The sequence below is a fragment of the Nannobrachium achirus genome, assembly GCF_963921795.1.
Source record: "Nannobrachium achirus genome assembly, chromosome: 4".
Classification (NCBI taxonomy): domain Eukaryota; kingdom Metazoa; phylum Chordata; class Actinopteri; order Myctophiformes; family Myctophidae; genus Nannobrachium; species Nannobrachium achirus.
The window spans coordinates 20,485,892-20,504,925 of NC_137813.1; the positions used below are offsets into that span (position 1 = coordinate 20,485,892).

Consider the following 19,034-nt stretch of genomic DNA (forward strand, 5'->3'; position numbering starts at 1 on the left):
CTTCCATGAGATACAGTTTGTCAGACATTTGGAATAAAAAAAAAAGAAACAGGTATCTATCCTGCTGTTCCTTATACATATTTTATTATTTTGAAAACCATTTTAATGAAATCTGATCTACTCTGCGTCTACAATGAGATCTACATCTACGTGTTGTGAGCTTGTAGATCGGCTATTTTCACTATTTAAAATGTTTTGCAAATTAATAGAAATGCCTAATAAGATAGGCATAAGGGATAGATAGAGCCCCCATAGTTCAGTACCACTGACAGTCATCATTTCAATTTCAATTTTATATGAGATACTTCAATGGTTTCCTATGTAAATAAGCCAAGTGCTTTTCTAGGATCTCCTTTTAGTTGACCAGTGAACCAGTACCAGTGAACTGTACAGTCATAAAACTGTACCTTTTCCTATGCAAACCTATAATAAAGTCTTCAATCAATCAATCAATCAATCAATCAATAGCAATCAATAGCTAACTATTAATTTACCGAATGTCTGTCCGCCGTCCGTCGCCTGACCGTCTGTCCCTCCAGGTCTTTGACCTTCTGCTCCGCAGTGAGGAACATTTCAGTCAAAGCTAGGTTAAGCAGTTTGTTTCTCTCCTCCCATTTCCCCCTCTCTAAAGAACCCATCTCTTGCCTAAAATCTCTTCCTTGATAGCCTTCTTGTCAACCGACAAAAACTCTCTTTCTGTCACCGTTCTTTCTTGACGAGACCTGGGTGGAGGTCTTGGGAGGTTCTGGGCCATTTCTTTGCTTCGTCTTCCTGGAGCCATATCCTGGCTCTGATTTGACCAGTGGTTGCGAGGTGGGAGTGGCACTTGGAACTGTGCTTGTTGTGACTGGGGAGGCGGACTGGGGAGAGTAGTTTGTGGGAACCTGCTGAGTCGAGGCAGATCCTGCACTGGTTTCCATCACAATGCACTCTGTTGTTGGCGGTGGTGGTGGTGTCTCTGGGTGAAGGGATATGATGTGGGGAGTGCAAGGCCCTGCGGATCCACTGAATTCACTCTGCGAGACGGTGAAAGAGGGAGGAGGCTGTGTGATTGTGAAGGTGGTTGTGCTATTGAGTTTGTGAGCTTGTAATACTGGTTGGGTCCTGGCCTTCTCTACATGGGAGCAAAGCATGTCTCCGAGGTGGTGACCGTAGTCTGCCCGGTACTGCTCCACAACATCTGGTACAGGTCGGGTCTTGGCAATAACACCGGCACAATGTTTCAGTAACAGGCTTTGAACATGGTCGGCTCCTATCTTGTCAATATTAGACATCTTATCAATGTTAGACACGGCCGGTACTTCCCTCAGTGCTTTGATGCGAGCACCCTCCACAGCAAGCCGGGGAAGAATCAAGGTCTTAATCACATCAGATCCAAGTTCACAAAGTCCTGCTATGCAGCCGTAACGTGTTGTCCACGGGGTCTTATCGTCCAACCAGCACTTGCTAAAGGTCTTGGTAATGCGAGACTGGATGTTGTTGGTAGTAGTACTGAAGGTTTTACAACATTGGGCCATGAGACGAGCAGCAAAGTCCCTTAGGGCCCAGTGGTTGTCAACATCAGGTCGCAAACATAGCTGCTTACTCACAATACATGTCACCATGGCCGGAATCAGCTCATGTAAATACTTTTCCAAGTACAGCGTGGTGTTGTCCATTAGAGCTTTGATCATTCTCATGAGGTAAATCAACAGAGACAGATTGTTTTGCACCACATTTACACGCACCCCCTCAGAGATAAAGGTGCTGAACCTCGGTAGCATCTGATACAGCCCAGGGTCTGTGGCAATACTCTGCAAAGCCTCAGCCCTTTTGGCTTCACACGAGCCAACACAGGCTTCCGTGATTTCCTTGTAGTAGAGCTGCTGTTCCACAGATAGTTCACAAGTGCTGCGTGGCTTCATTCTCATCTTTTCTTTTCCTTTGCCATTTGCTGAAGTCGCTCTCTCATGACCCAGCGTAGACCTTTTCAGGGGTTCAGTAGACTCTGCCTTTTGCTGCTCCTTCGTTGCTGGAGGTGGATTTTCTGGTATGGCCGGCTGCACACCCTCAATAACTAACCAATGTGCTTTAAGAGAGATGTCCAGTGGAACTTTGGGGAGGGGTCTATTAATGATCTCACTGAGGTCCATTTCCTCTTCCTCATAGAAATTAAGCTCCCTCCCTCCACCGCTTGCAAAGCGAAAGGGAATGAATTCCTGGGACTGGAACCCATAAAGGGGCTCCACGTTTCTCAGCTTGAGAGCGTTGTCTATGTCATTGGTGGTTAATTTACGTCTCTTCCCATGGTGCATAAACTTAAGGGCATCCTGAGCAATTTCCTTTATTCTGAAGCTGACCTCTTCACTGAGGGCTGCACAACTCTCCTCGTGCATCTGCTCCACTCCCACAGACTCAGCAATTGCCTTGATGGATTCTGTGGACAGGACCGCCATTCCTCTACCATGGCTTGTGTGCGGAAATTTTGATCTAACGTTAAAATACATCGGGTCTGACCTCTCTTTTAAACACTACAGTTCATTGCACCACCCTAACGTATCATGGAGAGCCTTGATGACGTCGCCTGTCTTATATTCCTATATTTGGACTGTCAGCCAGAGTTGATTCAGCCTTCAGCCAATGAGCTTGCCCATTGTTCATATATGGGCATGTGTTTCAACCAATCAGCTTGAGAGAGCTCAGGGATCTCCAAATATGGGCATGAAAGGGACACAGCGATTGATTCCTGGATTCTCTCATTAATCCCAGCAGTTCGGAACTGTGAAGGTGCACATGCTGTATATATGCAGTTTATTTAGATATGTTCACTATATGTTCTTTAATCTGATGCTATGTTTGGTTGTCTGCCTGCTATAATAGTTACTTTGTAATACAACTGCTGGTTAGGGTTAGGCTCTCTCTCCATGTCTTTGGTCTACTCGTCTCAGCCAAAGCCTCCTTTTCTCTAAGCAGTTAGTTTCTGTCCTCCCATTTATAATGAAGAGAAGTTCATGATCCAAAAGGAGTGGCCATGAATCCCAGGTAAATACATACAATTAATGTAAATATATTCATATAAATCAATGAATGTAGATGAAGGCAAGTAAGGACTCTAGCCTTCATCGCTTCTTTGAAAGCCTGCTTTTCATTCATCCAAAGAACCTCTTTCTGTCGCTGTTCATTCTTGTTGAGACCCAGGTGGAGGTCTTGGGAGTTGCTGAGCGTCTTGATTGTATTCTCCTCTTCCTTCTCTTCCTCAAGCATTGCCAGAGCTTCCTTATGCTTTGCTAGAGCCTCGGCCAAAGCCTCCATTTCTCCACTCAGTTTGTTTCTCTCCTCCTCCAATTTCGCCCTCTCTACAAAGAGCTTTGTGAACTGAAGGTCCTGGGAGGTGCTGAGATGTTTAGTTCTGTTCCTTTCTTCCTCGTCCTCCTCAAGCAGCGCCAGAGCCTCGGACAGAGCCTCAGTCAAAGCCTCATTCTCTCCAAGCAGTCTGTTTCTCTCCTCTTCCCATTTGCCCCTCTCTATAATGAACTCGTTCATTTGCTGCAGGCCTTGGAGGGCGATGGGCTGCTTGGTGAGTTCATTCATATCTCCCACTCCCAGAGACTTATTCTCATCATCTAGGCTGTCTCTATCAATGTTAGCCATCAGATGGATGTTTCAGTTACAGAACACAGAACAAACTGCTTGGCTTGCTGGGATACAACAAAAGCCTGCTTAGGAGGGTGACGTGGCCCCTTTTATACTCAACAGTTCTATCATTCTAACATTATATTAAGCTTAACTTGATGACATATATGGCCCGCCTAAATTCCTATGATTGGCTGTTGCCAGATAGAGTTTTTTTCCGACCACTATGCCCATATATAGGCATGCCCAATTTCCCATATATTAGACCAAACAACTTCAAAGACCCAAGGGCGTGATGCGTGAGAATTTGTATAAGGAAAATAATTAAATAAATCTGAAATCCCCATATATGGAGTACGCTGATGTCATCAATATGACTGGCCTACTAGCCTAGACTCCATATTTGGCCGTGCCAAATATGGGAATATGGGGGATTATGGGAATAAAAGGGACACAGGCAGACAGACACAGAAATCTCCATATATGGTTATCAAAGGGACACACACAGGCAGACAGATACAGACATCTCCATATGCTGTACGGCTATAAGGGACACACAGACACAGACACAGACAGATAGACCAGAGGCAGATTTAGCTTAGGGCCTATAGTGGCCAGCTCAGCTGTGGGTGGGGGTGACAGTGACACACACACACACACGCACACGCGCACGCACACACACACACACACACACACACACACACACACACACACACACACACACACACACACACACACACACACAGACACACACACACACACACACACACACACACACACACACACACACACACACACACACACACACACACAGCTAGCCTGTGTCTGTAACGTGGCTTATGTCCGTCCATATGTCCCGCAGAGCTTGGCTTTGGCCAAGCTTCACGGGACGTTTTGAGCATGTATATAAAGGCACCGCTCACTTCACACTAAGTGTGATTTTTAGATGATGTGACTATTATCAATCAATCAATCAATATATGGCCTACACATATATTAGAGATGCACCAAATAAGTCCGCTAGATGGCAGTGGTGTCCAAGTTTTAAGTCCATGAGATTTATAAACAGATTACCAACTAACTGTTACTTTGTAACACCAATATTTAATCACCTGAGCATAAGGCAGCAGTCAGTAATAGGGAACATAAGGCAGCAGGGAGTCCGTATTAACTCAGCATAAAGCAATAGGGAGTGTTATAAGGCAGCATAAGGCAGTATAGGGAGTCAGTTAGCATAGGGCAAAGGCAAATGATTTTTAAAATGTTTCTAAAATGTTGAGGAGTCCAAACCAAACCAAATACATTTACACTTAAGTACTATGTGAGATGTATCCTTCAATGAATACAAACCCCAATGGAAACAAGCCATAGTGCTTTCTTGGGTTTAAATCCTCTTATAGCAGACCTTGTACTGAACTGTACTTTCCTGTGAACTGCTAATAACTGAACTGCTAATAAAGTATTCAATCAATCAACAAAAAAAAATCAATCAATCAAATCAAATCAAATCAATCAAATTGAATTGTTTTGAGGTTGGGGTATTATAGATTAGCAAGATATTAAGTTAAGGTCGGGTCTACAATGCGTAATAACCACATTCATAATGCATTATAGTGCATTATATTATATATAAATGCATTATATATCTAGCAATAGCAAGTTTGCTAGATAGGAGATCTGTGTGATCAAGACTCCACCCTTTCGGTGCAGCCGGTGAAACAAACCGAGCGCGCCCTGAGGGCGTCCAGTAAAGTGTGTCTCATACATACTGGCTGTCAGCTGTAGCAGCCGCGCTACTAGAACACCAACAAGACACACACACACCCGGAAGGCTTCCACAGTGCACCCCGGAGAGACGGCACCATGAACCGTTTCAAGACCTCCAAATTCAAAAACACCACCCCGAAAATTGCCAAGAAAGATGTGAGTAGCTAACGGGATAAATCATAAAGTAGACGTTTCTTTTTACCTAGCCAAAGTTAGCATTGGTTATTAGCTGTAGTAGTAGTAGAGACAGTGGAAGGAGTGCTCTGACTGACTGAACTTCCTGCATACCTCTGACAGGCTGCGTTTTGAGAGATGGAAATGTGAAGAGGCATGACTTTATGGTTATTATTTTGTTATTAACTTATTGTCACAAAAACAAAACCACGGCTGGCAGTGGCTACTACAGTATAGAACTAGTATGGTCCATGTGGCTCCATACTGTCCATACAGCAGCTATAGCTCTGCCTCAGATATGTTGCAGAGACGCCCATCATAGTTATCACCATAGACAGAGGATGTCACGTTGTTGAACTTCTATCCGTTGGGAAATAAACATTAATATCCGTTGTGACAACGTTCTGTACTAGATAATATGCAGAGCTGTAGTAGCTGTATATGTTCGGATATGTATGTTCCAGATTTGAAAACCAAACGCAGTGGGAAGACAAAGATTTCCAGGCAAATGTGCATGACGTCTGATATCAATATCAGTGTCTACATCATAGGCTATACAGTCTCGTCAATTGCCACCTTGTCCTTTCATGCACCACGAATAGGTTAACACAGATACTTTATTCGTGCATGTTTTGCATACCGCAGATTGTGGAGAGAGAGGTTTGAGGTTGAGCTGCCAGCTGCTGTCTTGTCCTCTCATACAGTATGTATTATGTAATCACCTCTGTGTCGCTCACCCAGTAGAATACCCGGCATGCAAGGAGGCTAGATGCTCCAGGTAGGGAATATCCCAATACAGGATCTTTTATGCTGTGAAAACCACACCAGGCCTATATATTACACAACAAAAGCACAACAGAACAGCCTCTCACATGACTGCCTGGTACTGTCATGTTAAACATTGACAAACGGGGAAAGTGATGCAGAGCATTGGTTCGCAGCCAGTGGTCCAGCTAAATGATGGAGAGTTGGTAACCAAATGGACCCTTGGTTATTATATCTTTAACTCTTCAGAGTGTAAAATTAAACCAAATGGACCCTTACGGGTACCATTTGGTTTCATTTTATGAAACCAGGAGTTAAATGATGTTTAAACATTACTTAATTTACAAGAAGTCTGCACAATTAGAGAATGTAGAACAATTGTTATTTGCCTGTGTTTGCCTGTTATTTCGCCTAATGGTAGGCTACCACATCAATACAGCATGGAAGTGTGGTCAAAAATCTGTCAAACAATAACAAATGTTCTCTAAGTTTTGGGTCTGAGAGGCTACATCTCATCAAATGGTGGTCCGTAGCTCAAATGCCGAATAAATAATGGAAGATTGAAAACCACTGATGTAGTGGAGTTTGGAGTGTGTACAGTACAAGGGGATGCGGGATTGAGAGAGTGACAGACAGACTATACCTGAAATACATGCGTGTGTGTGTTTCTGTGTGGAGGGGTTCTTCTCGAAGGCTGCAAAAAGTCTCACCATCAAGTTTGTCTGCTTGAGACCGGCCGAAGGTCACAGGTCACAGTCACTTGAGAGAGAGGGGGGTGAGCAGGGGCGTCATACGTGTGTGTGTGTGTGTGTGTGTGTGTGTGTGTGTGTGTGTGTGTGTGTGATTTTGAGATGGGGGTCTGTTGCCAAATACATATCATTTTGGGGGTCCTTCACATGAAAACGTTTGAGCACCACTGACATAGAAACATAATGTGTAATAATGCGTTCCCAGTCTAAATGGGTTAAACGCCCTCCACTATGAAGAACATTCATTGGGGGCCTGCAGTGAATCCTTGTACTCAGGGCCCAGAATTTGGTGCGACACCCCTGGGGGTGAGTGCAGTCAGTTGTCCCTCACACAGCTAAAACACCCCCTCTATGACCCAGACTGAAGCTGAACGTCCTGTGGTTCCCTCTCTGTTCTCTCTGTTGCACACACCCACACTGCTGCCAAATGCTGAGAGCGCAGGTATAATATTATGCTGCAGAGAAAGGTCTGCCTCATCATAAGCGAATGCACCGTTTTGCTTGACCGTTGTAAAACTGATCCTAAGAAAAACAGCCCACGTGCTTTTGAATTCCATGCTTGTTCTGCGTTTATTTAAATGCAACAGACAACAAAGACCTCTATTAATAACTGCAACTCATCATCATGCAGCACTTTCTCTCTCTGGCCGAATTCCAAGGCCCTGAGATTCAGGGAATCTAGGTTAGAATTGTTATTTATGGCATTTTTTCATTGAGGCAGGTCCCATGTGGTGGGGAAGTACTGTCTGTGTAAGCCTGTCAAATCTGAATCACCTGGTCTCCCATTAACTCTTCAACATCTCACAAATTAGGCCTACTATATCTACTTTCGTCAATAATGCACCAATACTGGAAAATAAAGTCGATTCTATGGGTAATTTGATTGGAGTACCACATGCAACTCCTGATCCTGAATCCATACATATCTCATAATGTTCAGATCAGATAATCTGATCAGATTATCTGATCTGAACATATTTGGGCTAGTGGGGTGTTGGCATTGGCAACTGCTGATGCCCCTAGACGGCCTAGAGGCCAATGTTTAATCTGGGTGCTTGACACTCAAACCAAAATTGTTCTATATCTATAGATCCTTACCTTCAAATTAATAAAATGAAACTTTCACATTAATTTGAAATTAAAACAAAAAATTACATTTTTTTCAGGACCCCACTACATGTCTCATCATGTACACAGAATGTGTTACCCTACTGAAACAGACACACTCTTGCAGAGTATGTTTCTAGTGTGCATATCTGTCTGCCTACATGTGGAGCAATGTGTTTCTTCAGCCAGTTTCAGGCTGGCTCATCTGTTTGCCCGCCATGTAGTGTCTAAGTGCCCTCTGTTCTCTTTCTCTCCCTTGTTGTTCGTGTTATGAAAGACCGTTTTTATGAGTACTCCACTGTGCAACCCAGGGAGCTGCTTCCACTTCCTCAACATTGTGCTGATTCAAAAGTGTGTGTGTTTGTGTTGTGTGTGTGCTCTCAGCCGGATCCTTCCTCTTTATCCCAATGTTAACATTCAGATTTTCTTGCTTAATTATCACAGCAAGTTTGCACAAATAAGCAGTGGTTTGTGCTCCTTATGTGACAGTGACACCACATTTTATTCAGTTCCTAATTTAACACTGTAGACTGTGTGTGTGTGTGTGTGTGTGTGTGTGTGTGTGTGTGTGTGTGTGTGTGTGTGTGTGTGTGTGTGTGTGTGTGTGTGTGTGTGTGTGTGTGTGTGTGTGTGTGTGTGTGTGTGTGTGTGTGTGTGTCTGACTGCTCTTGTGTTGACATGTCAACGGAACGCACAAATTCCAATCGTTTGTAGAGACCCACTACATTTCTACTCATAGAGAACAGATGAACCGCTCAGTCAGGACTCACTCAAACGATGTCTCACAAGACTCACATTGTCCTCTCTTTTGCAATCTGATCCTTATCTTGAGAACATTCAGCTAATTTCTATACCAGCATTATCAAATGCTTCCCTTTTTGTTGTATTTCCTCCCCATTTTCTCCCAATGTAGTCATTGACAATTCCCCAGGTATGTATTAATGCTGCCTGGTAAGGGTGAAGATGACAATGTGATGAGTTTCTCCTGGAGAGCATATTCAGAACACTCAAAGGTTATACCGAGTCCACACAACCAGTAGGAGATGCTAGACGAGCAGTGACAACTGGTGCCTGAATTACCTGTATACTTGGTTGCACACTTGGTGTCAAACAAAAATAGGCAATCTACAAGCTCACAACGCGTCTCAAAGAATTGCCCTGTGAGCTTGTAGATTGACCAAACAAAGAGGCACCACTGCTGTAGCTGGGGAATTGAACCCTGGTCTCTGCAGTGACGCTTAACCTCTATAACAGTGGTTCTCAACCTGTGGGTCGGGACCCTCAAGGCGGGCCTCTAACAACAGCATCACCCGTTTCTGTCACCTTGCCCGGTAGTGCCACCCAATCCAAATCTCCCTCATTGTCTCTGTGTCTCTGTTTCTAGGGGTGTAACGATATAGTAACTGAATCGAAAATCAATTTTAATTTGCAATGATCTATATCGATATGCAAAAGCATACATCGTAAATTCGTAACATTTTGGCTTTGTATCGTTTTACAATGCAGATAATCGGTATCGAATCGTTTTACAGTGCAAATAATTGTTTGTATGGATGGAAACTAAGTATTCGTATTTAGCAATTTTAAGAAGGAAAATGAAAAAGGGGGGTTTAAATACTTCCATTCCATATAACTAATCTTGGTCTATCGATAAATGTGTGTAATCTCTGTGTTCATGTCAAGGCGTGGGTTTGTCCATATGTGTTGAAATATTATGTCCATGTATTTGCTAGAGAATCACAGTTTTTACTTATTTATATCCATAATAATAGACTTTTCCCTTAAAAACGCGTTTCACACAGATTTAATTTCTTTGCTAAATAGTTACTATATCGATTTTAAAACATTGAATCGAATCGTATCGTATTGCCATGAATGAACCAATATCGTCCATGTATCGTATCGTCAACCATGTATTGTGATGCGTATCTTATCATTGTTAAAATGTATTGTTACACCCCTATCTGTCTCTGTCCAGGGCTGGATCACTGATGTCCGCGCCGGCTCCTTCACCTCCCAGGGCAACCATATCAAAGCCAGCTCCAAGCTGGTGGCCTTCAACACAGAGCAGGCTGGTAAGAGTTGGATCAACAGCAGGTCCCAGTGGACATCATCTGCAGCTCTGGTGTGTTTGCTCTGGTGCGTTTGCACTCAATCAGATGTGTGTTTGTGCGTGTGTGTTTCCCTCTATATCCAGGTGGAGGTATGGTGGGCCTGTCCTCAGTAGAACCAGGTTCCGATGGAAAATGGACGGTCACTCTAGTCCCCTGCCATGCTGGTAGGAGTCCTCTACGTTTTGTCTACCCACGATACTTCACCATCATCACATCAGCGTCAACGTGATCACCTCATAACACATCATCACATCATCACATCACCTCATGTCATGTATCATATGACATTACATCACATTGCGTTGCATGCATATTGCCACCTCACCTCATATCATCTTATCTTGCTTCCACCCTCTCTGTCTCTAGCTCTCCTCTCTCTACCTCTCTTGCCTCATCTCTCTCTTACTTAAAATCTGTTACTCTCATAACAGACTTATCACATGAGAAATACAAATGCCTTTGCTCAGAAATGAAAGGCATTTGACCCTCTGACCCAAATCCGCTGTTTGTCCTTGTTCTTTCTTTCTGCCTCTGTGTTATGTGTGTGCGTCTTTCTTTGTCTGTGTGTTTCTCTCTTTCTCCTTGGACGTCTTTCTTTCAGATGTAGTGACTGATCTGGATTTTTCTCCTTTTGACGATAGTCTGCTGGCAACATGCTCCGCAGATGAAACGGTGAGTTTCGACCTTCCTTTCTTTCCTCCCAACTTCCCTCCCATCTTATTCATTCATCATCATAACAATCAAAGTTGAGGCAGGACATGTATACAGTATATAAGTAAGTACACACGTGGTGGACCTATTCAGAGTTTATTAAATCCATGCGTTAACATTACCTTGTCTCTTTGTTAAACTACATGGCAGGTTTTCTGTATCCTGTGGTTGTGGATGACAGTACTTAAGATTCTGATATGAATCGCCTTTGGGGTTTTGCTATTAAAGCGTTTCGAGGGCTCCCTCCTCTCGACACATTATCCTGAACCACAGGTGCCCTGCCTCAGAGGAATCTGCTGAGTGTGGGTCTGTGTCTGCAGCATGGTTTACCTCAGAGACCTGTGTACACATACACATACGCACACACGTGCGCACACACACACAAGACGTCTGCAGCATGTAGCATTTGTACAGCAGTTATTTGATCAGTCAATCCTGTTTAACTTTCACCAACAGCACCTGACCTGCTTGTGCTGATTAAGTCAGAGTCACATAATACAAGGAAGGTGCATGGACAGCACACACACACACGCGCACACACACGCTCATTATGGCGACAAGTTTCTCCTTGATCTGCCTTCATACCTCAGATTTGCTCGATGGTCCAGGTCCCTCTGGGCAAGCCTGCTGCAGGCAGCGAACCATTCATTTAGCCCAGCATTTCTTAAGAGGCGCATAACACCCTCCGATATACCATTCCATCTCTGGCTGGGATTTTAAAGCCCCAGCTGTCAGCCACCTGGAAGAGCTGACCTCCCACCCACAGCGCTCTTCATCTGTGTGGGCAGCCGTCCACCTCTCCTACTCCTGGCTCCACCGCTGTGGCTGGCTGGGACGCTGTGGCTGGCTGGGACGGTCAAACAACTCTTTGTCCTACTGTTTTTCTCTTTCCTAACAGCTGTCGGAGCACATTGTTCACAAAGCAATACGTTTATTGTGTCAGTAAGTGTTGATGTGTTTCCTCGAGGCTCCATTCACTGTAAATGTCATCCTGAAGTCATTTGCATCTGTGACGTTATCGAGGGGTCTACCGTAATTGTCATTGTCATTAGTTCATCGGAAAATTCAGTTCGAAATGAAAATCTCCATATTAGCCACTTCAACCCTAAATACATTTCGGCCATTTGAAAATGGCAGATCTACAAGCTCACAATGCCTCGCATCTCGAGGCATTGTGAGCTATTCATTTGAAAACCTTTGAAACGGGACATACGGCTTACGGCACAATGAGCACTTTCTATTTTTGGTACAAGTACATTTGGATGCCAACACTTTTACTTGAGTACATTTTGAATTCCTGACTATCTCTACATTGCAGTATTGATGCTTTTACTTCCCTCTCTTGTTTGGGAACAGGTGAAGCTGTGGCGCCTGTGCGACCCCGAGCGGGAGCAGCCCGGCGGGGCAGAGCTCACCCTGTGTCCCGGGCAGGGCAGGCTGGAGCTGGTCCTCTTCCACCCCACCTCCTCTGGCCTGCTGGCTGTAGGCACCACCAACACCCCCCAGCTCTGGGATGCCAGCCGCCAGGACGCACCGCTAGCAGGTAACCACCGCTGGTGGAAAGGAACCAAGTACATTTACCAGAGTACTGTACTTTAGTACAGTTTTGAGGTACTTTCACTTTGCTGGAGTAGTTCCAATTTTCAAAACTTTTACTTCTACTACACTACATAAGAGAGGCAAATATTACTTTTAGGGCACGGTCACACCAAAGTGTGGCTGGTGGCTGATAAACACTTTTTGTGCTCAGCTGACTGTTTTTTACAGCCAGCGGATTCTCCCAATAACCAATGACACATGTAGCTACAACCACTTATCACTTCCTGAGTCTTGGACTCACCTTGTTGGACTTCACAGAACATTTATGCTTTTTAAAGACATGTACAAACAACATCTTATGTCTGTGTATTCTGTGTGTATATATTACAGTATATTGTTATCTGTTATCTGTAAATATCACAAGTACTCAAGCCTAGAAATAATGCCTAATAATCAGTCATGCCGATAAAAAAAAATGCCTCCCTAAATCCCCTTTTGATTATCAGGTTTATATGTTAAGCTTAAATTCCATATCACACCCTATAACCTTCACCATAACAAAAAATTATACCTTTCTATATCGATGATTTTCTTAAATCAAAGATTTATTTCCTTAAATCAAAGATTTATTTCAATAATCTATTTAATCAATGTGTTTAACGTTTGCAGCCCACACACACGCACGAATACACAATGTGCTTTTGCATTCACTGACGATTTTATTTATTTTTGTTCACATCGTGCACTGTGTCTGTGATGTGTAACACTCCAGTCTATGTCAGTCAGGCTTCAGTCTATTTATTATTTTGTATTATTCTGTTATTTGTCCCCCCCTTATACTGTATGTATGACATTGTTTGGAGTGGAGTGAGGTGCTTGTTGGGATATTTGGTTGCCCTTTCCTCAGTTGGGGTGTGCTGTCTCACTGACACTGCCTACATTTTGCAGCCCTGTGGCTCTGTCTAAGTGCTGGAGCAGCAGAGGTAAAGTCCTGGTTATCCTCAGTCTCCCCCCCCCCTCCCTGCCCTCGTCTCCCTGGGCTGGCCTCAGGATATAGCCACCATCCTCTGGCCTTATCTAGGGATGGGACGATGTGAAACATTCATATTTACGATTTATTGTGACCAGAGAAACTGCGATTTGCGATGTTATCGCGATAATCAAAATATCCCCAACATCCATTATCCTGGGGCGGAACATTTGCCAAAAAAATAGCAGATCTACAAGCTCACAACGCGTTGCGACGCGTCGCAAGCTTGTAGATCGGCTATTTTTTGGCAAAGAGATTTGGTAGAGAGTTACAAAAGAAAAGAGAGGGTTTAAGTGGTACCGGATATGCAGCTCGGTAAACAAAAGTTTAATTCATCCCATTGCATGACGGAGGACGATTTCACGATGAATTAAATCTCCACAATACGATTATTGTGAGCGTTTTTTTTTTTTATCACAATAAACGATTACAGCGATAATAATCGTCCCATCCCCCCCTCCCCCTCACACCACTGTCTTCCCTCATGACAGCTGGCCTGGCTGCTGCTCACACCGCTGACCCCCACCCCCCCACCACCCCGGCCCCCCAACACACTCCAATGAGCCTCTACCGCCATCACCACCACCACTTTTCTCCATCACTCCTTCTCTTTCTCACTTTTTCTTTTCATGTGGCTAAGGGGAAATATACATGAGAGACACTGGCAGCAGCATCTGGACAATTTACAATTGACAAGTTGGGCATATAGCAGACCCTTTTAATTCAAAGCGACTTGTAATAAGCAGGTAATACTGTACATCAGTATAATAAGCAAGATAATATGTCATGTACATCAACAACAATATAACAAATGCATAGGAATAACAATGTAGAAAAACAATAACATATAGAACACGCACCTATTCAGTAAAAAAAAAAAAGTTTCTAAAACCTAAAAATGCTATCTAGCTTCGTGTATGGTCATCGAGGGAAGGGGAGTGTTACAGTAGTGCTATGGGTTTAGGTGGAGTCTGAAGAGGTGAGTCTTCAGTCCACAGCGGAAGCTAGGGAGTGAGTCTGTAGTTCTAAGTGCGACGTGTGTGTGTGTGTGTGTGTGTGTGTGTGTGTGTGTGTGTGTGTGTGTGTGTGTGTGTGTGAGTGTGCGAGTGTGCGAGTTCTTGTTTGTCCTTTAGGTGTCTGTGGTTCGGTCTCAAATTGTCCCGTGTCACTCACTGTGTGTCTTGTCCGAGTGTCACAACAAAACAAGAACCCTAAGCCTCAAATGACTCCCTCTGTAATGTCCCCTATTTGTGTGCATTGCAACCACACACACACACACTATGCTGTGCCTATTTATGGCACCGTAACCCCACGCGTCTTGTGTCCTGTCTGCCATTTTGTCTCGTACGCCTCAACCATCGTACATGTCAATCATTGTATACGTTTTTTGATGTGTAATGTCGCTCTTATTTGTCGTGTTTTTCTTTTTTAATTTTGTTGCTGTCCACCAGAGGAGGTGCTTCAAGCTGGGACTATCTCTATTTAATATTCAGTGCTTAAAGCACCGCTTCTGGAGGTCATTCAGGATTCATAGAGCTGTACTTTCATTTAGCTTTTTTTCCCGTTCTGTTTTCCTGTGCTTAGCCATTCTGTTTTGCGCTCTGTCATGGCTTCTCAGATCCTCCCATATTTCTTCTTTTTTCCTACCGGGTGTAAGATGCCTGTGTGGTCTTTGTCCTTTGCCCATTAAGTGCAATTTATACACGCCAGTATAAATTTCGAGGCATTATTGTACTGTATTGTAAAACTGTGTCAGCTCTCATTTGCTTGAACTGTGCTTTGTTGCCATCAAAGTATTGGTGTCGTCTGGTCTGTGCTTTGTCTTCATGTGTCTTTTCCTTTCCTCGTCAACTACTGCGTGAGGACTGTCCCTCCTGCCCTCTCCTTCATTCACCTATATTATCTGTGTGTGTGTGTGTCTACAGTTCTGGAAGAGCACAGTGACCAGCTGCAGAGTTTAAGTTGGAAGCAGGACGGTTCCCTGTTGGCTTCCTCCTGCAAGGTAGGAAACACTACTTTGCTATACACTTACTCCCTTTTGTTTCGGTGTAACTAGCAGGGCAGGAGAGAGGCTCCACCAGCACCCGAACGACACTTTTTCGAAACCTGTTTTTTTAGGAACCCTTATGGTGTCTAGTTATGATCTCTTCTTGTTGCCGTGGTCAACTAATGTAGAAAACCCCACTTTAGGACACTGGAAGCTGGACTGTTGTAGTTGCCCAATATTGCCACTAGATGCCACCAACGGCTCACATTCAGCACCGTGTGGCTCCAGCATCAGCATCAGAGACCAGTGGTCTGTATTGGTCGGTCAGGGAGGGTCATGTTATGTTTATGAGGGGATCTTTCCATTAACAAGTCAACAGGAGTGACTCTCATAAACAAGGGTGTGGATAACACACACACACACACACACACACACACACACACACACACACACACACACACACACACACACACACACACACACACACACACACAGACACACAGAGTGGGAACGAGTGACCAGCTCTTATAACGATGGAAATCAATCAAGCCGCCATGGAGGAAAGAAGCGATAAGCTTGGAAATATTGTGACGTAAAAAACAAATGTTGGAAACAAAACCTAATAACCAGTTTGCCTTAATGGGGTAGTAGTGATGACAAAAGCACATTAAAGAACCGCTCGTTGGCAGAGCGCATGCTGAGTTTTTCTCCTTTCCTCCGCAGCCTGAGCGGAAAACGGAGCAACTGGTTAATTAGGGGCCCCAGCGAGGGCACATGGCTGCATCTGATGGATGCATCCATCAGGGCTTTTCGGTTTGTCTTAACAACCCCCCCCCCCCCCCCCCCCACCCCCATTGACCCCTATCCCAAGTTTACATTCCCCTTCCTCCTCTCCGTTGTGCCCTCGTCACTCTCCTGGCAAGAGTCATCTCTAAGCAGGACCTTTAGCCAGTGTTTATTTTGACAGCAAAGTTTGATTTAGTCATAAGTCTTTTGAATAAAATGTAATTTAATTTTAGCCGTGCTTTAGTCCAGGGGTTCCCAAACTTTTTTTTGTCTCAGGGCACCCCATAAATATTTGTTTTAATCCGAGGCACCCCTACATTATAATTTTCATTCCCAGAACCATATACTGTATTTATAGCATATCGTTGTTGTCGGGTGGAAACCATGTATGTCCAAAACCATTTGTTTTGTATTTATCATCTATAAAATGTACTAAACTAGTGAAAACAGCCGATCTACAAGCACACAACGCCTCGCGATGTGTGCTTGTAGATCGGCTGTTCTCACTAGTTTTGTGCGACGTTCTTGTATGATGAAGCAGGGCAAAAGACGTACACATTTGAAACGTGGAGATACGAGGTTTCTGCCCGACAGTGATGATATTTTAGTATTTATGTTGAGATAATTTGAGATAATAGCCATTTTGGATAGAACTGACTGAAAATAACTTTGTGCTTCCAGTTTAAAATGATACTAAACATTTTTTTCAAGTGTCCAAATAAATTCCAAATATTATCAAATTATCTCGCAGCACCCTTGGACTGCCGTCACAGCACCCAGGGTGCCCCGTCACCCACTTAACCCCTGCTTAAGTCAGCTGGAATGTTTTAGTTTTAGTCGACTAAATATCATACAATTTGTTACAACAGTTGATTTTGTCGACAAAACTAGAAAGATGCAGTTGGAAATTGCAAGTGTGGTTGCCGTTACGCGAGTCACGCTTGCTAATGAATTCCGTCTTACCATTTCAATTTTCCCAATTCAAGTCAATCGGGGAAATTAATCCACTAATAAATTAATGACCATATTTGGAGATCTCTGTGTCAGTCCTTTGTCCTTTTATGCCCATATACTGTATGGAGATCCCCTGGAACACACAATGGACGCGGAGATGGCACGGAAGCGCCGCGTCAAAACATACAACCCCATTATTTTCAATGAACTAACCCACACCGGCGGCATCAGAGTCAGACGCGTGCAGCCGCGGGTCTGCCGCCTTGCCGATACGCCACTGTTCTATTTTTCCAGCGTTGCCGCGCGGTGAACATGTTCTCCCATGGTTCTCCCCACCGGGGGAAATGAATGTGCTGTGTGGCAGCGCGCCTCATCCAGTTTGGGTTACCGCGCGGCACTTCACGTGCGTCGATACCGCGGCGCGGCGCTGCGTAGCCGCCCGCGTCCAGTGTGTGCTCCCCTTCACATATCCCTTAGCAAAATGCACCCAGACGTGTCCCGAATCGATGAAGCCAAGAGATTTGACATATGGCCCAAGTGCGTGCCACCAAAACTGTGGGAGGAGTAGCGCGGCAAAATAAAGTTTATCTGGAAAGATGGATGGAAGGAGAAAGAGTCTTCTTTAATCTGGACCTTTTGACTCTGCCACTCCCCCGACAGCTTCCAGGAGATAAAGCCAAATTAGTAAGGAGCAGAGCTCGCTCCTCACCTGCCCCCGGGGAGGCCCAGTGACATGGCCCTCGGAAAAAAGGGCGATTTAACGACCAGAGCGAGTGCCGCGCTGCGAGCTTGTAGATCTGCTATTTTTGAAAAGTCGTGAAAATGTGTGCAAATCTTTGAATATATTATGTATTTTTAAGCGAACATTTGTAACTCAAATTTTGTGGGGGGGGGGGTCCCTGGAACTAAATATTTTTAGATGGGGGTCCGTGGCTAAATACATATCATTTTGGGGGTTCTTGACATGAAAACGTTTGCGCACCACTGACATAGAAACATAGGTTTTTCGCAAAAATACAAGCTTACACCACTCTGAGCTTGTATATCTGCTATTTTTCAATAGTTGAAGCACAAAATTTGAGTGAATCCTTGTACCAAGGGCCCAGAATTTGGTTCCGACACCCCTGGGTCCAGTGCCGCCCCCCTCCTCCCTGTCATCAGGAAATAATCAGGGTGCTGGAAGGGCTTTCCATCAGGTTGTTAATATTTGGGGCGGGAGGTGGAAGGACGGAGGTGGTGTGGGTTTGTGAGGGGAGGGTGGCGGGGTGCAGGGAAAGAATGGATTTATGAGTTTAAGTGGAATTGTTTCATGAGTAGTCTTGCTTTATTAGGGGGAGCCAGGGGTGATCACATAGGGCTTTTTCATCAGTGGGGGCTGACATAAATTCATCCTTGCATAGTTCCAGGCCTGGAGTTATACACCATGGGGGGGGGGCTCATTCTGCCAGGGCTCAGACGGATGCAGCCTGTGGGTTGTACGAGAGCTGACGACGAGGTAGCGAGGCCCCTCCTGATGTGGTGAGCTTAACTCTTTGAGTGCCACCCCTTTCACCACTAGAGGGCGCCCAGTGGCCATAGAAAATCCCATAGAGATATGCTGGTATATGCAGAAGCCCTGCAGCCATGACTTGCCTGAACACTTTCCTTTGTGCATGTACAGGAAGAGGATGAAGTTAGCTTGAAGTTAGCTATTGGCTACCAAGCATTTTAGAAGCCTTATTTTCGTCAACTTAGCCATG

At 44.4% G+C, this 19,034-nt stretch overlaps 2 protein-coding genes across 2 annotated transcripts in view; one reads left to right on the top strand and one right to left on the bottom strand.

Annotated features, from left to right (window-relative positions):
• Nucleotides 1–674: 674 nt before the first annotated feature.
• On the bottom strand, nt 675–2,435 carry LOC308282746 (transcription initiation factor TFIID subunit 6-like; the record flags this gene model as incomplete). Its single annotated transcript, XM_080723134.1, has 1 exon — nt 675–2,435. The coding sequence occupies one exon, from the start codon at nt 2,433–2,435 to the stop codon at nt 675–677; it is 1,761 nt and encodes a 586-aa protein (XP_080579260.1).
• A 2,980-nt stretch (nt 2,436–5,415) lies between these two features.
• coro7 (coronin 7) overlaps nt 5,416–19,034 on the top strand; it is a 249,810-nt gene continuing 236,191 nt past the window's right edge. Inside the window, exons 1-6 of the mRNA XM_080724911.1 lie at nt 5,416–5,535; nt 10,153–10,249; nt 10,372–10,452; nt 10,890–10,960; nt 12,356–12,542; nt 15,494–15,570. Coding sequence (XP_080581037.1) covers nt 5,476–5,535; nt 10,153–10,249; nt 10,372–10,452; nt 10,890–10,960; nt 12,356–12,542; nt 15,494–15,570 — 573 coding nt within the window. The 5' untranslated portion in view covers nt 5,416–5,475. The remainder of the gene's footprint in view (nt 5,536–10,152; nt 10,250–10,371; nt 10,453–10,889; nt 10,961–12,355; nt 12,543–15,493; nt 15,571–19,034) is intronic.